The 22,116-nt window shown below is 24.6% G+C and overlaps 4 protein-coding genes across 4 annotated transcripts; 3 read left to right on the top strand and 1 right to left on the bottom strand.

Annotated features, from left to right (window-relative positions):
• Window positions 1–354: 354 nt before the first annotated feature.
• On the top strand, window positions 355–1,077 carry Phum_PHUM370840 (NADH-Ubiquinone oxidoreductase 19KDa subunit; the record flags this gene model as incomplete). The annotated part of the gene is made up of 3 exons (XM_002428181.1): window positions 355–483; window positions 564–739; window positions 867–1,077. The coding sequence occupies 3 exons, from the start codon at window positions 355–357 to the stop codon at window positions 1,075–1,077; spliced, it is 516 nt and encodes a 171-aa protein (XP_002428226.1).
• Window positions 1,078–1,888: 811 nt separating this feature from the next.
• Phum_PHUM370830 (homer, putative) lies at window positions 1,889–4,101 on the top strand (the record flags this gene model as incomplete). Its single annotated transcript, XM_002428180.1, has 7 exons — window positions 1,889–1,893; window positions 2,260–2,416; window positions 2,621–2,752; window positions 2,829–3,131; window positions 3,224–3,530; window positions 3,662–3,778; window positions 3,929–4,101. The coding sequence occupies 7 exons, from the start codon at window positions 1,889–1,891 to the stop codon at window positions 4,099–4,101; spliced, it is 1,194 nt and encodes a 397-aa protein (XP_002428225.1).
• A 4,276-nt stretch (window positions 4,102–8,377) lies between these two features.
• On the top strand, window positions 8,378–10,812 carry Phum_PHUM370820 (uncharacterized protein; the record flags this gene model as incomplete). The annotated part of the gene is made up of 2 exons (XM_002428179.1): window positions 8,378–8,487; window positions 8,601–10,812. 2 exons carry the CDS (start codon window positions 8,378–8,380, stop codon window positions 10,810–10,812), a joined length of 2,322 nt encoding a protein of 773 aa, XP_002428224.1.
• A 4,097-nt stretch (window positions 10,813–14,909) lies between these two features.
• Phum_PHUM370810 (class A rhodopsin-like G-protein coupled receptor GPRgnr1, putative) lies at window positions 14,910–16,338 on the bottom strand (the record flags this gene model as incomplete). Its single annotated transcript, XM_002428178.1, has 5 exons — window positions 14,910–15,120; window positions 15,197–15,326; window positions 15,397–15,604; window positions 15,736–15,990; window positions 16,069–16,338. 5 exons carry the CDS (start codon window positions 16,336–16,338, stop codon window positions 14,910–14,912), a joined length of 1,074 nt encoding a protein of 357 aa, XP_002428223.1.
• Window positions 16,339–22,116: the final 5,778 nt, after the last annotated feature.

Below are 22,116 nucleotides of genomic sequence, written 5' to 3'. Positions count from 1 at the left end.
ATTTTTTTTAAAAAGGATTTTCATAATAATAATAATTTGCTATAACATTCAATTTGAAAGTATAATAACAAATCTGATAACAGAAAGTAATTGATATCGTGTAGAATATCCATTATAAATATTTAATTTTTTATATTAAAAAAAAAAAAAAAAAACAATTGCTTTGTAATTTAGTTAAAACTAGAGTAAGCTCAATATCTAATTTCATTTGTAAATTTTTTATTTTAAATAAACAATAGTAAAAAAAAATTTTTTTGTGTCTTGTTTACTGTTTAAAATTAATTATTTAGGATAATTAAAACAATAGTAATAAATATAATATTTATTCAACAGAAAAAAAAAAAATATAGTGTGATGCCATTTCAAAAAGAATTTGAATTTCCTTCCGATGAAGAGTTAACGGCTAATGATGTTAATATTAGCTCGGTTTATTTGAAAGCGGGAGCAATTCATTATGCTAAATATTGCGAAAAAGAAAATGATGTAAGAAAAATTTTATACTGTACCTGAAGATTTGAGAAATTGGTTACCTTATCAATAATAAAAATTTATATTTATTATAGGAATTTATGTTGTGTAAAAGAGAGTTAAAAGATCCTAGAAAATGTTTAAAAGAAGGAAAAAAAGTCACCAACTGTGCTATGAAATTTTTTTGCGAAGTAAAAAAACATTGTCTCGATGAGTTTAATCAATATGCCGATTGTTTATACAAATCAAGTGCTACAATGTCTTATCGATAGTATGTATTTCAAAAAAGTATTATATAAAATTCAATTTTTTAAATTTTAAACTAACACCAATTCATTATCTAAAATATTGTAAATTAAAAGTGTTTAAAAAGATATTTTTTTTTTTTTTGTTTACAGCTGCAAAAAAACACAAGGAATTTTCGATGATTGTATGTTAAATAAAATGGGATTACAAAGGCCTCCATTTGGTTGGGCATCTGAAATTCATATTCATGATACAGATAGACCAAAACCTGAGAAAAAGATTCATTACTTCCCTAATACACCTGATAAACTTCCTGAATCCGATTTTGAAATTCAGGAGCCTAGATTTGGTAGAACATTTTAATTAGAATAAAAAAAAAAAAAAAAAAATAGAAAATAAATTGTGATTAATAAGTAAACTAGTAGAAAATATAATAAAGTAATTAATTACACAATTGAATTTTTCATTAAAATTTTATTTATTATTATTATTATATCGTTTCTGCGTAAAACATTTATAAAATGCTTTATTTGCTGTTAAAAAAATTTTTATTTAAATCATTTGTTAGTTTTCCTTTAAATTTTTATTGGGTGGATGTTAATTATATCATTATACAGTAATTTTAAGTTTATTATTAAAAAATTATGTGGTTTTCTACAGATATGTAACCCCTATAAATATACATGCTTAAGAAAAACATTTCCTTTAGTTGTTTTTTTAAACATTTTATGTTAGAGAAAATTTACTTTTTATTTTTAATTTTTATTCTATTATACTTCCATAATTAATACATTTTTCAAATTAATGAAGGGGGCAAATTAATTTCATTAGGTTTGTAATATAAATGAATTATTTAAAGATAAAAAGCAATACCTATACCTCAAAAAAAATATCTTTTAATAATATAAGAAATTATAATATAATTTTTGATATAAATTTTTCTTTTAAAAATTTAAATTTAATATTTAAAATCAGATTTTTTAAATATTACTAATTACAAAAAGTTTTCTGGTGTTTGAAATTGGTTTGTGGTTTTAGAATAATTTGATAAATGACTCTATGGTGGTAAAACATAACTCAATATTTTGTAGATAGCAAGATGGCTGACATTGTGATCTTTGATTAAATTCAATTCATCAAATTATTTTATTATCGATGATACATATTATTTAAAATGGGGTAAGTTTTATAAAAAAAATTATTAATAACAGAAAAATTATTTTCATAATGTATTTAGAAAAAAAAATTTTTTAAAAGAATTTTAGTGATTATTCTTGGTGAGATTTTACATGTAAATTTTAAATAGAAAAATAAGGCCCAGATGTTTATACTAATTTTTTTAAAAATTATTAACTGTTTTTTATTATGTAATCATATTAAATTTTAAGTAAATGCTTTTTTAATATAACGTATAATTTTTAGACATTTATTTTTACCTCTTTTACCTCAACGAATTATTTAATTTTGCTCATGAAAGACACTTTGAACTTAGCTTTTGAATTTTATAATTTTTTTAAATGAAAGATTAAATTTTTTGTACTTTAGGGAGCAGCCAATTTTTTCATGCAAAGCTCATGTTTTTCACATTGATCCTAAAACCAAAAGATCTTGGATACCTGCTTCAAATACAGCAGTCAGTGTTTCTTTTTTTTATGATTCTACTAGAAGTCTTTACAGAATAATAAGTGTAGAAGGTGCCAAGGTAAAAATTTATTATTCCATTCTTTACATTTCAGTTTTTATTGATGTATTATTATTATTATTTAATATTAAAACTTATTTTACCTAATTGTAAAAATTTATTTTATTATTTTGCAAAAACGATTAATTCAAAATCATACTAATATTTTTTAAAAGTACTTAATCTATTATGAATTTTTTTTTAATTAAAAAATTTTTATTTCAGGCTGTTATCAATAGCACAATTACTCCAAATATGACTTTCACTAAAACATCTCAAAAATTTGGACAATGGTCTGATGTTAGAGCCAATACAGTTTATGGGCTCGGTTTTTCATCTGAATCAGAATTGAACAAGGTTGAAAATTACTCATTAAAACCAGTTATCTTAAATTTTTTTTTTTTTTATTTTTAATAATTTTGTAAATTTTTAGTTTATAGAGAAGTTTAAAGAAGTAAAAGAAGCCACAAAATTAGAAGCTTCCATAAAAGCAACTACAAATGGTACTAATTTTGCTGCGACACCTGTTACAAGTGCAAATGCCAGTCCGATTACTGGTCGAGCAATAAGTGGAAACAGAGTCCCCCCTGAAACAAGTGTCACTGATGATAATTCTATTATTGATCCACCAAATACTACTTTAACCAATCCTACAGCTTCTGCCAAAAATGATCAGAGTCTCTCTGATGAAGATAAAAACAATCATGGCAGAAGTCAATCCCTCTCCGGACTGCAGGTATTTATTTATAAATTTTACAAAATTTCATCATAATTAAAATAAAATTGCATAATGGTATCAAATCATTTTTTTTTTTATAATAAATTTAGCCTGGGGAGAGTCCTAAACATCAAGCTAAGACTGAAAAACCATCTCAAATCAATATAGCTCCAGCTGCGGGAGAAAGCCAGTTAAAATATGAAAATGATCGGTTAAAATTTGCACTTGCTCAAAGTTCAGCAAATGCCAAAAAGTGGGAAGTAGAATTAGCAACATTAAAAAGTAATAATGCTAGGCTAACTAGTGCTCTTCAAGAAAGTACTGCCAACGTAGAAGAATGGAAAAGACAATTGCATGCTTACAAAGAAGAAAATTTACGTTTAAAGACTTGCTATTTAGGATTAGAAGCCGCTAAGGGTACTGTATTACTCTCACTTATTTATGAGTAAACTCAAATTTTTCTGCCATTTTCTTTAATGTATATGATAGGAGAAAAGAAATTTGTCGAATAATTATTTGAATTTTTAAAAATTTTACAGGAAATTCAGAGGCCGCCATTGAATTAAGAAAAGAATTAACGTCTCTGAGACAGAGAGTTGAACAATTGGAATTAGAGCTAAAAGCCAAAGACGAAGAAATCAAAAGGTTGTCAGGAAAAGGAGATGGTGGACATGATGAAAGATTTAAGGTATTTAAAACAGTTTTTTTTTTTCTTTCCTTTATTTACAGATCACATACTTCTATTAATATTTTGATTGTTAATGAAAAACCAAACTCTTTTTGTAATTTTTTTAATTTTTAGAATTTATTACAAGAAAATTCAGAACTTCAATCCGCGGTAACTTTGGCTCAAGCCCAATTAGAAACAGCTTTAGCCGCTCAAGAATCTCAAAGAAGAGTTTTGGATACTTTGAACGCTCAGTTAGCAGCAAGGGTAGCAGAACTTGCCGGAATACACAGAGAAGTAGCCACGGCTTTGCAAACATGAACTGGTTTTATTTACTCTATGACAAAAACATGTAAGATTTTAATAATTAAAAAAAGACTAGGAGGTTGTTTTTAAAAACTCAACAATCGAACAATCAATAATAATAATAATAATAATAATAATAACTCGTAGTAGTTTAAAACGCAAACTTTTCGATAGCATTTAAGTTTCAACAACAGGAAAAAAAAAAAAAAAACGAGTTTCAGGTACTTAAATTTAATCGCATTTAAATGTTAAGTAGAGTCTAGTTTAAGGCTCAAAATTCTTTATAGATGGCTTTGTAAAATTATATTATTGTCATACACTGCGTTGCACCAAAGGAGTATTAAAAAAAAAAAAATTTATAAAGAGAATAATGTATTTTAAATTAGATTAGATATTAAAAAAAACTTTTTTCCATTTTGATTTTTATATTATGTTGAACAAACAATATAGAGTACTTAAATACATCACTTTTTATTTATAGAATGGATGTTAATATTGAAAAAAAAAATTAACTAGTCTCAAATTTTAAATAATAATAATAATAATAATAATAAAAGTAATGGAAGTATTTTTAACTGACATCACAAAAGCAAAAAAAAAAATTTTCAGATCTGAAAAAAATGATATTGTATTGTTTTATTAAATGAAATTATTATTATTATTATTATGGTTTTTTTTAAAATACATTTTTGACGGTAGAAATCATTTAATAAAAAAAAAAAAAAAAAAATTTTTTTATAAATTTTCTTAAATTATTTAACCGACTGTTAATATATATTTAAAAAAAAAAAAAAAAGACTTGCTAGTAGATCTTTACATTCCATATAACGAAGTTAAAATAAATAAATAAAAATATTGACTCGGTATATTTATATATATATTTAAAACGAAAATAAATTTGTAATAATAATAATAATAATAAATATGTAGAAAGAAATGTACTTATTATTAAAACAAAAAAAAAAAAAATTATTATTATTATTTATTTATTTAGGAAGCTAAAAAGATGAAAAAAACTAAGCCTTTTAATAATAATATTACGTAGTAGCCGTTATTAAACAAATAAATAAATAAATAATAAATAAATAAATAATTTATATGTAATTATTAAAATTAAACGCTTGTTACAAATTCAACCAACCAGTATTTAAAAATAAATAAAACTTTATATATATATACATAAATAAATATTTATATTAATTTATAATTTATACAGGAATATTTAAAAAAAAAAAAAATTTGTTTTTCATTATAAATAATAATGATAATAAATATTTTCATTTTAAATTAAATTATTAAAATGTATTATATCAAAAAAAAAAAAAAATGTATGTGTTTAATGGATTTCAAAATAATATTAATTTTTTTGAGTATGACGTCACGCACGAAATCAAAACCGTTTAAAATCAGTATCATCATCATCATCATTATTATTATTATTATCATTCATAATTAAATATTTTTACCGTTTTTAATTTTTAAATTTTTTTTTTGTAAATGGAGTCTTTACTAATTTTTGTTTTTATCTCTCTGCATTCCCGCCAATCATACAAAAATAAAAAAAAAAACTTGTAATTTAATAAATAATAATAATAATTTATAAAACTACGAAAGAACAGTATTTAAATAATAATAATAATAGTAATAATAATAGTAATAATGATGATAATGATAAAAATGATAATTTCGAAAAAGTAAAAAATTGTAAAATTACAAATAAATTTTGTTCTTTTTTTTTTTTTTTTTAATTCCCCCCCCCCCCCCGCTTTCCCCCTCGTTCGGAAATAAAATTTTGTAAATGTTGTTTTGTTATAAAAAAAAGGTCATAAGGTCAAAAATTTTTTTTCTTAGTGAAAAAAGACAAAAGGAAAATTTTTGTTTTTAATAACAAACATTTGGGTTGTTAAAATTTTATTATTATTATTATTATTATTATATTACATAATTAAAATAAATAAATAAATAAAAATTGTGTGTTTATAAATTAAAAATAAATAAATATTTAATAAGTAATAATAATAATAATAATGATAATGATAATAATTAGGCTTTGTTTTTTTTTGATTTGTTTTTGCAAATAGAAATGATTGAAAAAAAAATAAAATAAAAAATTTCTTAAATAAAGGGATTTATTAAAGTTATTAATTAATTAATAACCGTCAAAAAGAGATTTTTTTATGTATTATTGTTGTAATAACTTTTATTATTTACTACTCTTTTTAAATACGGTTAATAAATGATAATGATAATAATAATAATAAATTTTTCTCACGGGATGAGAAATTATTACTATGATATTCTCAGTTAAATAAATAAATAAATAAATTTTTTTTTTTTATAAATAAATAATAATAATAATAATAATTGTAATTATTATTGTAATTATAGTAAATTTAGATTAGAGTTCTAATGCAACGATTTAATTAATCGATATTTAAAAAAAATAACGGATTTTTATTTAAATAATAATGATAATAATAATGATAATGATAATAAATTGTAATAAATTTAATTGTTAGATTAAAAAAATCGTCTCGGCTTTGTTATTAACAATTTTTTTTTCGTCTCTTACGCGAATTAATTATTGATAATTTATTTATTTATTTATTTTACAACTTTACATATAATTAAAATTAAATTACAAATAATTAATTATTTAAATTTACGACTCCATAATTTTTTCAAAAGTTTATTAAAAAAAAAATTTTTTTATTGATTTTTAAGGGAAGAAAAATTTTTTTTTTTTTAAACAGGCGAGATTCTTTACAAAGTATTATTATTATTATTATTATTATTATTATTTTGTTGTTGTCGTTGACGTTTTTTATTTATTTATTTATTTATTTACTATTTATGCGTGATCGTTTTGGTTTTTTTTTTTTTAAAGAAACATGAAATCTTTTTAAAGGTTTGCATGTTGAATTTATTTTCACATTTAAAACAAAACAAAAAAATTATTATTATTATTATTATTTTTATTAATTTTTATAAAATTTAAAATGATATGAATTGTTTTGATTATATATATATATATATATATATATATATATATATATATATATATATATATATATATATATATATAAGAATCTCTAGATTTAAAAAAAAAGAAAAAAAAATGGTCACAAATTTCTTTTTTTGCTGCCATTTTACATTATTAATTATTATTATTATTATTATTATTATTATTATTATTATTATTATTATTATTATTATTATTTAATAAATTATGTACAAATTTAAGTTTTTATTATATATATATAAATAAATAAATAAAAGAAAAGTAGTCATTTGTAATAATATTCTCGTAAACAAGTACAAGGTAAAATTATTTATAATAATAATGATAATAATAAATAAATAAATTATACTGGCGAAAAAAAAAAAAATTTCACGTTCATCCTTAAAAATTTATTTATTTTATTTATTTTTTGTTATAATTAATAGTTAATAAAAAATAAGTTACAAGAGCAGAAAATTAAAAAAAAATGGCGGAAAAATTAATAAATAAATGATTGTTAATTAATTGATGAATTTAAATAGAGAGAAACGTTTAATTACAAAAAGATTTAATGTTTAGCTTAGGGAGTAAGTTTATTTATATCGTATTTATTATTAATATTATTATTATTTTATTACCGAATCGTTTGTTGTGCCTGAATTTTTTTTTTTTTTCGAATAAGGAATTCATGCACACAACACGCACACGCACACACACACACAACGAAAAAAAAAAGAAAATAATATGGGTTCCTCACGAAATTTTTAAATTTAAAAAAAAAAAAAAAATGGAAAAATGGAACCGGATTCGATATTTTGTTTTTTATTTATTTATTTATTTATTTTTATTAATGCGCAAACTCGAACGTGGAAATGTTTTTTAGAACGGTGTCACACGTTCGTGTATTAAACAAATGGCAGTTTTAAAATCGAACGGATTTTTATTTTTAATAAAATGCATAACAATAATTTAGTAAATAAAAAATTTATATTAATAAAAATTTATTTTCAACATCATTGGTTATGATTTTTAAAGTAAGTTTATTTATTTGTTTATTTATTAATAATTAATTGTAATTAATAAATTTATTTTTTTCAGAATAGAAAATTACATTTTGATAACAGACAGCAAAGTTTTAATAATATTCGAGATGAAAGAAAATTATCAAGAAATTTTCTAACCATTGCACCTGCTTTACCTTTGGTTAAACAATCGAACAAACAACAAGAATGTAAATTTCGAGAAAGATCTGGAAGCGTCGTTAGCATAACAAACGTTAGCGATTTAGATATGGGACCTCGTGATGTTGTTTACCTACAAACAAATCCTGAAGGTTTCATACAAGCTACAAGAAGTCAAAGAGATAGGGATAAAAATCCTGATAGGATATCATTAGACCGGTAAATAGTTAAGTTTTTATTATTTTTTTTTAAATTTGTTTTATTTTTATTATTTATAATAAACTAATAAAATTTTGTTTTTTTTTTTTTGGGGGGGGTGTGTGGGGGAGCAGGAGAGGATTAACACATTTGCCAAATTTCGTGAGTGAAAAAAATATAAAAATGTTATCACTACAACACAATTTAATAAGTCGAATCGACGGTTTGTCAAATTTGGGATTCAACAAACTCGTTTTTTTAGATTTATATAATAATCAAGTTGAAAATTTCTTGGGAATCGAATCCCTTGAAAATTTAAAAATTCTTTTATTTGGAAAAAATCGTTTGAAAAAAATAAACGGTTTAAAATCACTGACGAAATTAGAAGTACTCGATCTTCACGGTAATCAAATAAATCAAATATCATCATTGAACACTTTGTCCGAATTGAAAATATTAAATTTGGCGGGTAATCAAATAAGAGTGATTAACCATAACGATTTGGATGGTTTGTCATCGTTGAAAGAATTAAATTTAAAAAGGAATCGTTTGAAAAAAATATACGGTTTAAACGGTGCTAAAAATTTGGAAAAATTATTCGTTAGCAACAACGAAATCTCTTGCATCGAAGATTTAAATGGTGTATGTAAGGCGTTATCGTTGAAAGAAGTGACAATCGATGGAAATCCAATTTCATCGAGTAACGATTGCGTACATTTTCTCGTGTCACATCTATCCAATTTAAAAATAATAAGTCACATACAAGTAACGGAACAAGTTAGAAGGAACGCAATGCTTTGGCGAAAGAATAGGGAAAATTTGGTGAAAACGATAGCAGAAGAATCATTGAAAACTGATTCCAATGACGGCGACACGGTCGCAAACAGTCGTAACGAAGTAATATCAAATGCTAAAAATAATTGGGAATCGTTAATTAATAAAACGAAACGTTTACCAAATAGTTTTATATCGTCGTCATTAAAAGATCTTCGAAACGTCGTCGTCGATTGTTGTAGTAACGATTTGATTTTTGAAAAAACTGTACAAAGTGATTCTGTGTTAAGTGTTACGTCATCAATTTCTCTCTCGTCGAGACGTAGTGCATCTTCGATGAAACCTCAGGAAAAAAGAAAATTTTTTGGAAATAAACGATCGTTATCAGAAGAAACGTCAAATACAGGAGACTCAATACCGGATTGTCCAGAGTATTTTAAACTCCCACCCATTCTTAAATCTTTGGCTCCGGATAAATTAAAAGAATTGAGTTCGACGAATTCAGATATATCTACCAAATGTCAATTGGGTAGAAAAATGGAAGCAAATAATGAAGTATCTGACGAAAGTGAAGAAATCACCGGGGATTTAATGACGGACGACAGCGAAGAAGAAGAAGAAGAAAGGAAGGATAATAATGTCAACACGAGGCAATTGAAAAGTGCAAATTTAACGAGAAAATCCGAACCTAAAAAGGATAGATGTCACACGGCCAAAGCTAAAACTAAATATCAGGTTCCCGGATCGTGTGGGAAAACGAGAGAACAAGGCGGTGACTACCTGATTGAAATATGCGGAAGATGTTTGAACGTTTACGGACAAGGTGCTCTAAGGTTTATAGATAGACCGTGGAATCCAATAAAAGCAGGAGACGTGACGACGGTTAAATTCAATTACGTTAGTTTCGGAGGGATTTGTTTCGTTTTGAGTAAATTAAAACAAAGGTTTCCAAATGCGGAAAATTTTGTATTTCGGGAAACGAACATAACGTATTTAGGACAGTTGAACGCTCTCGCCGACGTACAGGGTTTACACTCTTTGCAAATAGACAAAGAGGGAAATCCGATAACGGGAAAAAATTGGAAAAATTACGCCATTTACAGATTGGCTCATTGGGGATTGAAAAAAATCAACGGAATCGAAATAACCGAGAGGGATTTGGCACAAGTCGCGGCGGAATATCAAAGTCTCAGCGATTTGGTCTTATGGTCGCTACCTGAAAATTTACTTCAACCTTTGCTCAGTCGTTTGAGAATTGATGGAACGCGAACGAATCCACAACAAACGGCCAGACAGTGGTTGATGAATGCGGATCCCGCATTGAGAAGCGTCGTTTGCAAAGAAGCATTGCAATGGAGAAGAGGAACTCAAGATGATTTGCTCTGGAGGCAAAAGGGTAAAAATCATTTGAGTCACGTTATCGAACTCACTTGTTCAGCCATTGAAAAACTTCAATTATTGGATTCAAGATGGAGCACGATATTAAATCAAATGATAAGGGATACGTTGGTGGATTTTTCACACATGGATTCTTACATGAAAAAATGTATAAACGACCTTCAAAAACAGTAAGTGTTCTTTTTCTACAAATTATTTTCTAACATCATTTAAAATTTTTTTTGTTTTGTATCCTGCCGGTTTGTGTTTGCGACGTAAATACAATGGAAAAGGTTAACGAACTCATTAATAATAATAATAATAATAATAATAGCAAACAATTTTATCTAAGTAATTTATTTAATCGGTTATTAAAAACAAAAAAAAATTAACAACTTTTAAAAATGTTATTAACTTATATATTATTTTACCACGAAATATAATAATTATTAATAAAAGCTCCCGATTGTAGATATTTTAGAAATTTCCATTTCATTTAGAAATCGAATACTTGGCGGGGGTGGTGGTGGTGGTGGGGGTTGATAATGAAATTATTCGATGAATTAGGCCATTTTCAAAGCGATGATTTTTCCTCGTACGGTTTCCTCCTTTTTTTTTTTTTTTTTTTTTTTTTTTGTTAACCTGAAAATCCTTTTCAAAAATTAAATTTCGCTTCAATGAGTGTGAAATGGTTCTCAATGTTCCCACGGTTATTATTAATACTATCATCATCATCATTATTATTATTATTAATATCAAAAGTTCTTATGTGAAAAAAAAAAAAACCGTTAAAGGTTTCATAGGTTCGTTTTTCTATTTTAAGGGAGAAAATTAAAAATTTTTTAGTAAAAAAAAAGAAGGGAATAAATTAAATGTAAAAAAAAAAATTTACTGGTTTTTTGATGTTTTTTTTGGGGGGGGTGGGGGGATGGGTGGGAAAAGAGGGCGGAGAGAACGGGTACAAAGGGAGGAAAAGAAAGGAGGAAAGAAATATAAAAATAATAATAAGGAAAATTTTTTTTTTTTTTTACTTGGGCGGTGTCTCGAATTTTACTTTTTTTTTTTTTGTAAAATTAAACTTTGTCTTTTCTTTTTTCCAATATTTTCATCATCATGGTAATTATTATTATTATTATTATCATCATCATCATAAGGGAAATAAATTTACGTTATTGCCACGATTTTAATTACTATAATTTATTTTGATTAATTTTTATTGTTGAATTTTTAAAAAAAAAAGCGGAAAATTTATTTAAAAAAAAAAAATTTTGAATCGAATTTTCTCGATAATATCGATTATTATTATTATTTATTCGATATTTATAAATATTTTTTTTGTTGTTGTTGTTTTTCCAGGTTTTCCCGTTTTTCCCCCGTTTTTTGTCTTTTTTTTTTTTATTATTTATTACATTTAACGTGAATAAAAGTTATTGCGCAATAAAAAAATAAATAATTTTTTGATAACATTTGTGCGGATATTAGATTATTATTATTATTATTATATCTTCTGCTTTTTAATCAATAATTATTAATTTCAGATAAAAATTTTCTTTCTTTCTTTTTTATCATCATTATTATTATCATTATTATTTTGCGGATAGAAAATTGGGGGGAAAAAAACAAAAAACGCATTTTTTACAACGTTTGTATATTTATTATTATTATTATTATTATTTTATAAATAAAGTACGCAGGCACACGCACACACACACACACACACACAGGAAAGAAACGAACAGGGAGGGGAGGGGGGGAAATTGTTTTACAAAACTCTTGAATTTTTAGGTTTTTTTTGAAAATTTTCCATTTGTATTTCGTCATCGGAATCTATGACGGTTTGATCGAATGAATTTTTGTGACGATTCATTTTCCAAAAAATAATTTTTTGATTTATTCCTCCGGTCGATTCGGGTTCGCACGTCCACGTGGTCCACGTGAAAAGCTGTCGGATATCCCTCGATTTCCATATTGTTTTATCATTATCCATATTTTTATCTGTAAATTAATAATAATAATAATAATAATTTATTAAAATATCATTCGTTTTTTAAATAAATAAATAAATTTTTATTTTATATTTCATGCTTGCCCCCATGCTTATGTGTGTAATTAATTAAAATCACAGTTTGGATGTGTAGGAATAAAAAGGAAAAAACAAGATGGCGGCGGTTGTGGTGGCGGTGGGGGTGGCGGTTGTTAATTACGTTAGTTGTAACAGAAAAAAATTAAATTTTTTTTCCATCTTTTTCTCTCGCGTTTTATTCCCAAATGATAGTAATGATTTTTTACTGATTTATTTATTTTTTCCAGCTCGTAGGAAAAAAAAAAAAAATAATAATGCATTATGACGTCATAGCTTATGTATACATAAAATTTTTAAATTTAATTTTTCTATATTATTAATGTTTAAAAACATACAAAGCGAATTTTTAACCTTTTTTTTTTTTTTTTTCGTTTGATTGCTCAGTTTAATTAAAATTTTTCAACCTTTCCTTTCTTTTTTTTTTTTAAATAACGTTTATTTATACGTTTCTTTTATATAAATAATAATAATAATAATCATAATAATTGTAAACGTTTCTGTTTAACGTTACGCGAACGAGATGTAAATGAAATGATAATTTTTAACAATGTGAATTTTATTGAAATAGTATTATTATTAATATTTGCACTTTTGAATGGGAAAGGGTTTTAAATATTTATTCCAGATTTCTATACGATTCCATCGAATTCCATCATTGGTGGCTATTTATATAATTTTTTTTCCCGAAGAATGTGTGGGCCGTCCCTCGATAAGGCGATTTTCTGAATGGTTTCTTTTAAATTCTTTAAAATCTTCTTTATATTTCCTTTTTATTGAGTGTGGCCTTGCTCCCCAGTTTTACTGCTCCCCCGGTATAGTTTTGCGTTTACTCCCCACATCCATTGATATTTCAGTTCCTTCGTCTGCTTCTTTGGCCATTTCACCATTTTTCCGCCGCATTATGCTTCTCAGGATGATACCCGGTTTGTTGGCTGGCACAGTACTGTCACCTATTGACCTATGAACCCACTGACCTAATCGGACTTGGTTGTACCATTCTTTGACTATTCCTTCCTCCTCCACATTCGCGACGGATATTCCAATGAAGATATTTACAGTTTTTATTGTTACTTTCTAAATATTCACGTTTTCCCAACATCTTCATTATTATTATTATTATAAAGTCGATGATGATAATGATTATTTGTTTTCCGTGTGACATTTATTAAAAGTTATTATTATTTTTTTTTCCTATTTCGGCTCGTGGGAATTTATTTGATACATAAAGAAAATGTCGATTTCGTTATTGTTATTGTTATTATTATTATCATTTTCGAATGTTAAATGATTGTGATAAAGGCATTAACATTTTTAAAAAGTTATAAAATAAAAAAAAACGTTGACGATAAGTACTACTCACCGTTTAAATTTATTTTAAGTTAAAAAAAAAAAAAAAAAATTTATTACGTGAAAATAAATGGGTGAGGAATAAAAAAAAAGAGAAAAAAAAAGAAAAAGAAAGATGGCGGACAAATATTATTTCCATTTACTTAATCAATTAGAAAATTGCTTCAGGTGCGTTACATAAGTTTTCTCTTTCTCTCTCTCTCTCTCTCTCTCTCTCTCTCTCTCTCTCTCTCTCTCTTACTAAAGTTTTAAAAACTTTTTTTAGTTTATTTATAATAAAGTAATTCATCATAATTTTTTTTCTTTTTTTTTCTTTTTCAAAAGGGTGAATATTGGAATTTCGTTTTTTTCCGTTTCGTTATAAACAGAAAAATATTAATAATAATAATAATAATAATAATAGTGCGAAATCATCTTAGTTATAAATAAATAATATATAATAAAAAACAAAAAAGTTTATTGTTTGTTTATAAATAAGAAAATTTTTTGTTTAAAACTAACAAACACGTCGGATTAATATGATTTATGTGACGTATTATGAAAATTTTTTTTAAAAATCTTTTTATTTAATTAATTAAATAAATAAATTTATTTATTTATTAATTATTTAAATCCCGTTCGTTATTATTAATAATTAATAATAATATGAGAGTAAAAAAAAAAAAAAAAAAAAGACGCGAACGATGAAAATTAAATTAAATTAATAATTCGGTTTTTTTTTTTTTTAAGAGGGAGCGTGGAGGGGAGGAGGAAGAGGGGGGGGATTTTGGGGTAAAGTTTGAGGTACTTAAATTAATTATAAATAATATTTGACATCGATTATTAAGGAAAAAATGAGGAAAATCGTACGATAGATAGGAAATTAATGAGATGATAGGGATACGGATAAGGATATTTTAGTGCTGTTGTGGCAAGCAAGAGCAGAATTTGAATTTTCCTTTCCTCCTTTTGCCCGAATATTAAAGATTCCATAAACTATTGGATTCATGCATGAATTCGTGCTCGCAAATAGGAAAAGACCTTTTTGAATTCTTTGATCTACTAATTTTGCTGATTCTTTATCGTACCAATACCTAGAAAAATATATAAATTCATTCATTCAGCGAATGATTTACGATTTTTTCTTCAAATTTTTTTTGAAAAACTAACCATAAACACATAACGTAATATGGCGTCCAACAAATAATGAATACGAAAACGATCGTTATTGTCATTTTTAACGTTCGAATTTTAGCCCTACCGAAAAATCCAGCATTTGATCTACGAAAACACGTTCCTTCTGGAAGAATTTATATCGTTTACGTTTTTAATTTCCAGGCACCTGTTTCGAAGGGGGGTAAAAAACTTACCATCTTGACATTCTCGAAATTTTTTATATATTTTTAATAATATAGAAGAATATGTGAATAATATAACGACGAGTGGTAAAAGGTACATCATTATCAAACCGAAATATTTATAAACTAATTCCCAAAATTCATTCGGAAATGAATTAAATATGACGCATTGTTCGTATGACGTGTAATTGGGATGTTTGGCAACGTGAAAAATCATCATCTAAAATTATAGGTATAATTTATTGAAATAATGATAATAATAGATAAATCGCAAAACGGTTAAAAAGTCGCGTGGAGGTTTTTTTTTTCTTAAAAATTTTTAGGGATGGTCGTACCCTGAACTTAGCTGACCTGGGGCATACTGCAAAGAGTCGAAGCTACCCAAGCAACTGCCAACATTATTCTTCCTCTTTTATCAAAATGACAAAGGCTTAAAGGTTTTAAAACAGCATAATATCTATCAATGCTTATGCATATCAAAACAAAACTAGAAAGGTATAAACCAAAAGTACGAAAGAAAGCCATTATCCTGCAAAGTGCATCACCGCCTTTCCATGAAACCGTAGATGCCCAACCGATTTCCAAAGGCATAAGTAAAAATGTCACCTATAAATAATAATAATTATTTGAAAAAAATTATTATATCGTGAGAGTAAATAATAATAATAATAATAATAACCTCACCATGAGATCTGCTATGGCTAAATGCATGACCATCGTATTAATTCGAGATCTCATGCTTTTTCTTCTTTTTAAAAGGATAACAAGGACTGTTATGTTTCCAACAGCTGCTATAACCATAAGGATACTATATGTGACAATGGACACAACGTGTCCTTCATTAAATGTCATTTCCAATGGTAACCGAAATTCTTGAGAAGAAGAATTTTCCGGGGCGTTTGTTGCCAATTCCCAAGCGGTTTTTTTATTTATTTCTTGCGTTTGATCAACCATTTTTTTTTCTTTTCTTTTTGTTTCTAAAATAAATTTTATTTAAACCCTCGACATCATCTAAAAAAAAAAAAAAACAAAAATTCACGAATGTTACAAAAAGAAAAGAAAAAAAAAATTTATATTCATTTCCCCGACCCCATTTTTTTTTTCGATTTGATTTTTTTTCTCCCCTTTTTTTTCTTTTTTTTTGATATTGAAATTTTTTGAATTTTATTTCCCTCCCACTCCCTCCTCCTCCTTTGAACCCGAAACCACACATTGACATAAAAGGAAAAAATTATTTAATTCTTTTTTAATGCCGACAAAATTGAATTTCGAAAAAAAAAAACGTTTGCATTTAATTTTTCATTTATTGTTTATTCGCTTTTATTAAATGTTTTTGTTTGATATTTATTATTATTATCATCATCATCACTATTTCGAAATATTATTTATCTAATTTCAATAAATAAATAAGTAAATAATTTTTTATTTTAAAACAAACCTTGAAGTAAAATATTTTAGAATTTTTTAAATTTCGTTTAACAATTTTCATTTTAAAATATTATTATTATTATTATTATTATTAATTTAATTTTTTATAATAATACAAGTACTGAATACTTTTTAGAGTTCATTCACCTTTCTACCGACCCTTTCCCCCCCTCTCTCTCTCTCTAAGTAAATTTCATAGATATTAATTAAATTCTATCTTGCTATAACAAAAAATTATTATTATCAGTATTATTGTGTGGGAATTTAAAGAAAAAAAAAATTACAATTTAATTGGCATTGTTTTTAAATTTATATTTATTGATAGTATTTTACAAAGCCGAATACCCTCATTATTATTATTATTATTGATTTTCAAAAGGGTAGGAATTTGGAAAAGTCTTAAATTTTCCTCTCTTGTTGTTGTTTTGTTTGCATAAAATTTATTTTAAAATTTTATTAACCACAAAACATATTAAAAAAATTTATTTATTTATTTGGAAAATTCCTTTCATTTTCCGTTTAGCTTTTCCGATTTTCCGAAAATTTTCATTATTCAAAAAAAAAATGGAGAGGAAAAGAGAGAGGGGAAAAAATTCTCAAACCGAATAAAATACTAAAAAAAATTTCTACAAAATTCTAAATGTAACAGAAAAAAATTAAATTAAATTATTAATAATAATAATAATAAATTAAAATTTTTTTTTTTTAAAGAGAGAGAGATTTAATTTTAAATGAACCTTAAAAATTTCAACTTGACATTTGTTATATTAAAAAAAAAAAAAAAAAAAAACTTGGCCTAATTATGTTGATCGAAAAATGACTAACAATAATCGAATATAATATGACCCCCCAAAAGTTTAAAGGTTTTCACCCCTGTTGATAAATAAATAAATAAATATTTATTTATTGTAAACAGACATTTATTTAAAATATTTCTTGTTTTTTTTTTTTTTTTCGTTAAATTTTTATGACTCATACACTTTTCCATTTTTTCTTTTGCGTCTTCTGCTTTTGAAAGAAACGAAAATTTTTTTATTAAAATTCTTTCTTTTTAAGGACTTTTTTTTTACTAATTAAATTTACATCGTTTTTGTTTAGAATTATTTCAAGCGTAACATAAAAGATGAGAAAACAGAGAAAACAGAAAAAATTACTCGTAACAAAATAATAATAATAATAATAATAAATTTTCTAGTATTAATTACGTAATAATTTTCTTTTTCTGAACAAAAGGGATTTAAATGCGTACGTATACGAAAAAAAGGAGGAGGAAGAAAAAGAAAAATTTTTTTTTTTTAAAAAATTAATTTCCAAAGAGACAATCGACATATAATTAAATGAAAAAATTCACGTGGAGGTTGTGGCGCCTCGATTTCCCCCCCTTCCCTCTTCCTCTTCTCCTCCTTTTCCCATCTCTCCCGTTTTCTCTACCGCCCCCCCTCCCAAAATTTATCCGCTTTTTAATATCGGATTTTAACTTATCATTCGTGAAATTCAACGTTGTTATATCAACAAATTTTATTTTATTATTTTTTTCGGGTTCGTACGTCCCCCCCCCCTTTCTCCCCCTTACTCCCCCTTACTCCCCCTTTCTCATATTTGTACGTGATCAATTATTTTGGATTTGTTTTCTCAGGTGGAAAACGTGTTTTACGCGATTGTAAAAAATCGAGGGAGGGAGGAAGGGAGGGGAGGGGAAAAAAATTTTCTTTGTTTTTTTACATCTCTTTCGTTACGTCGACCTTTTTCCACCATTTTTTTCCTCGTTCGGTTATCAAAATCAATTTTTTTTAGGAAAATTTATTTCAATATTAAAAAAAATCGATCGATGATGATGACGACGGGAATAATAAAATAAAAAAACGGATGATGATAATAATAATAATAATAATAAAAAACATGTGAGTGATAATTACAAGACTTTTTTTAAAAATTAATTAACTACTCTGGAGAATTTATTTATTTATTTATTCTCCAGATTAAATAAATAAACAATCATTTGATTTGAATTCGATGGGAAAAAAAAAACAAATTCACGTTGTTTATATTATTATTATTATTATTTCATGTTTTCTGTTTGTTGTTTTTGTTGTTTGTTGTGACAATCAAATAAACGAATCAATTTTTTTTTTAATACTTACTTACAAAGAAAAAAACGTTATATTAATTATTTTTATGGGTTTTTAATTAAACTAAATATTTTTACGACGACTTTTCGATTAATAACCACACTTTCATATTATTATCACAAAAATCACTATTATCACGAAAACATATTAATAATAATGATAATAATAATAATAATAATAACTCAAGTCATAATTCAAATTTTTTATTTTATTTTTTATTACCCGAAAATTAAATTAAAACGACCCTTAACATTTTAATTAATAATTTTTATCACATACGAACTTTTTTATTAATAATAATAATATTTTAATAATAATGATAATAATAATAATTGTTTTATATTCTTTATTAACGTTCCCTTAAAAAAAAAAAAAATTGTAAATGAATGACCTACTCAGATAATAATAATAAGAAAAGAAAGAAAGAAAGCAAAAAAATTTTTTTTATTTAAATAATTATAATTTGTTGTCTTAAAAAAAAAATTATTTTTGTATTTATTATTATTATTATTATTATTATTATTATTATTAAATTTTTTTCCACAAGAAAGAAAACCTTTTTTTTAATTATTAATTAATAAAAAGTTATAAAAATTTTTTTTTTTGAATTAGTTTAATTAATTAAAATCTTTTTTTCGGTTTATCCATTTGAGTAAAAATTCACAAACAAAATTTTTTTTTTATTTACGTAAGAATTCCCCCCCCCCCATCCCCATACAGGGAAATTTTAAAAATGTTTTTATTTAAAAGGAAAATTACGTAATAGTAATAATAATATTTTATATTTATTAAAATTCATTTTTTTTTTGTTCTAGAAAATGATTTAGAATGGAAAAACTTTTTATTCGTTTTTATAAAATCGTGTTTTAATGAGATAAAATTATTAAAAAAAAAAAGAAAAATTTTGTACCTGAAACCTGATTATTAGACAAATTTTCCTAAATAGACGAAAAATTCATTACCGGTAATATTTTAAAGACATAAAATCATTTTTTTTTTTTTAATTACTCTTTTATTAATCTCGCTGGAAAAACAATAACAACAAATAGTAAAAATTAAATTTTTTTTTTTTTCGATGGGAACGAATGGAAAAAAGAAATAACTTTTTGAAATTATTATTATTATTATCTATAAAAAAAAATATCTGATAAATAAGAAATTAAAACTATTAGAAAAAAAAAAAAAAGAAATTCGAAGGACGAAACAGTTGAAATATTAATCTATTTATGGATGAATAAAAAAAGAAAAATGTCGGAAAACAACGTAATCAATTTCATTTTCTATTTTCTATTTCGAATTTTTCAATTCGAAACGATTCTAATTCGAAACCAAGTAAAAAATTTTCTTTTCTCTTCCTTTATTTGGTGGGTTATGATTAAATAAATACCCGTAATAAATTTTTTTTTCTCGATATTTCACGTAAATTATTCGAAATTAATTAATTAATTAAAACTTTCGGTATTTAAATCACTCGCGGTCGTGTATGCACGTGCGCGTGCACGTAAGAATAATAACAAAAAAATTTTACGTAGGTAATAAAAAAAAAATTTCGACCGAACGAACGCGTTTTTTCATGAATTTTTATTTTTTTAATAACAACAACAACAACAACAGCAGCAACAGCAAAAGCAACACTGATTTTTACAACACAACCGAACGTGATGATTCTAAATAAAATAATAATAATAATAATAATGATAATATGTGTGTGTGCGATGAAGCTGACCGATTCCGTTCGCAAATCCGTAACAACTGACTGTTTTCCGTTAGAAAAAAGAAAAGTTGGAAAAAGACAAAGATTTGATATAATTACAGGGTCGTTACTAGTTAATAATAAATATTATTAAACTAAAAAAAAAGGAAAATTTTTTTTCCAGGAATTTTTGAAAAAAAAAAAAAAAATGAATGAATGAGATGAAAAAAAGAAAAGTTTTTAAGAAAAGAAAAAACCGGAAATGTAAAAAATAAATAAAAAAAAAAAAAGAAAAAACGACGGGAAATTATTTTGAATTATTTTAATTTTTTTTTTTCATTCGATTTATATAGTTTTACGAAATTACACGCACATGCACACACACACGCAGGAAAAAGAAAGTAATTTGAAAGTTTTTCTTTTTTTTTGATAAAACATAATTTTCCGTTCGAATTATTTTTAAAATGGGAAAATGAGGAAAAATATTTAACCTTTTTACCTTTTTTTCTTTTCTTTTTCTTTTTTTTTTTTTTTTTTTTTTTTTTTGAAAACTAATTTTGTTAAATTTATTTTAAGTTTTAAAAAACTAAAAAATAAAATTAAAAGGGAAAAAAAAAAGTCTGGAAAATTATTATTCCAGTCCTGGAATTTTATTTATTTTTTTTTTAAGGGAAATAAAATAAATTTTACACGACTCGCCTTAAAAGTTTTAAATATTTTTATTGGGTAAAATAATAATAATAATAATAATAATTAATTTTTATTTTGATTCGTTTGAATCGAAAAAAAGTTTTCCTTGAAAAAAAAAAAAAAAGAAAATCAATTTAAAAATATTTCACGCCCACTTTTACTTAAATTCGGGGGGGGGGGGGGAATTTGTTTTAAAATTTAAATTTAAATCCGTCTTTAATTTAATTTTTTTTTTTTAAATAAAAACTTTCAATTAAAAATTCCTGCGTTTTTTTTTTTTTTTTAAATTAAAATCAATTAACCTTTTAATAATTTATAAATGATAATGATAATTATTACAACGAACCTTTTTTTTTTTGCTTTGTGGCCGTAAAAAAAAAATTTTCCTTTTTATCTTAAAATTTTCCTCTCTCTCTCTCTCTCTCTCTCTCTCTTCTCTCTCCCTTTCTCTCTCTTTCTGTCTCTTTCTCTTTTTCTTTCTCTCTCTCTCTCTCTCTCTCTCTCTCTCTTTTCCCCAGTGTTTTCACCTTAAAAATTTTAACTACAACAAAGAAAAAGTAAATTAAAGATCGAAATTTGTCAAAAAATTCTGCTAATCGTCATTAATTATTATTATTATTATTAAAAGTTTGGTGTTTCCGGTTTAAAAAAAAAAAAATTATTCGATCGTTATTATTATTACTAGAGTCTATTAAGTTTTCTTTTTTCTTTATAAAATTAGAAATTAATTTATTATTGGTCGTGGTACAATTTTTATAAAAAAAATTTTAATTCCATTTAAATTCACCCAAA

This window comes from Pediculus humanus, genomic scaffold (genome assembly GCF_000006295.1).
Source record: "Pediculus humanus corporis 1103172107803 genomic scaffold, whole genome shotgun sequence".
Taxonomy (NCBI): domain Eukaryota; kingdom Metazoa; phylum Arthropoda; class Insecta; order Psocodea; family Pediculidae; genus Pediculus; species Pediculus humanus.
This window is presented reverse-complemented; position numbering and strand designations above follow the sequence as displayed.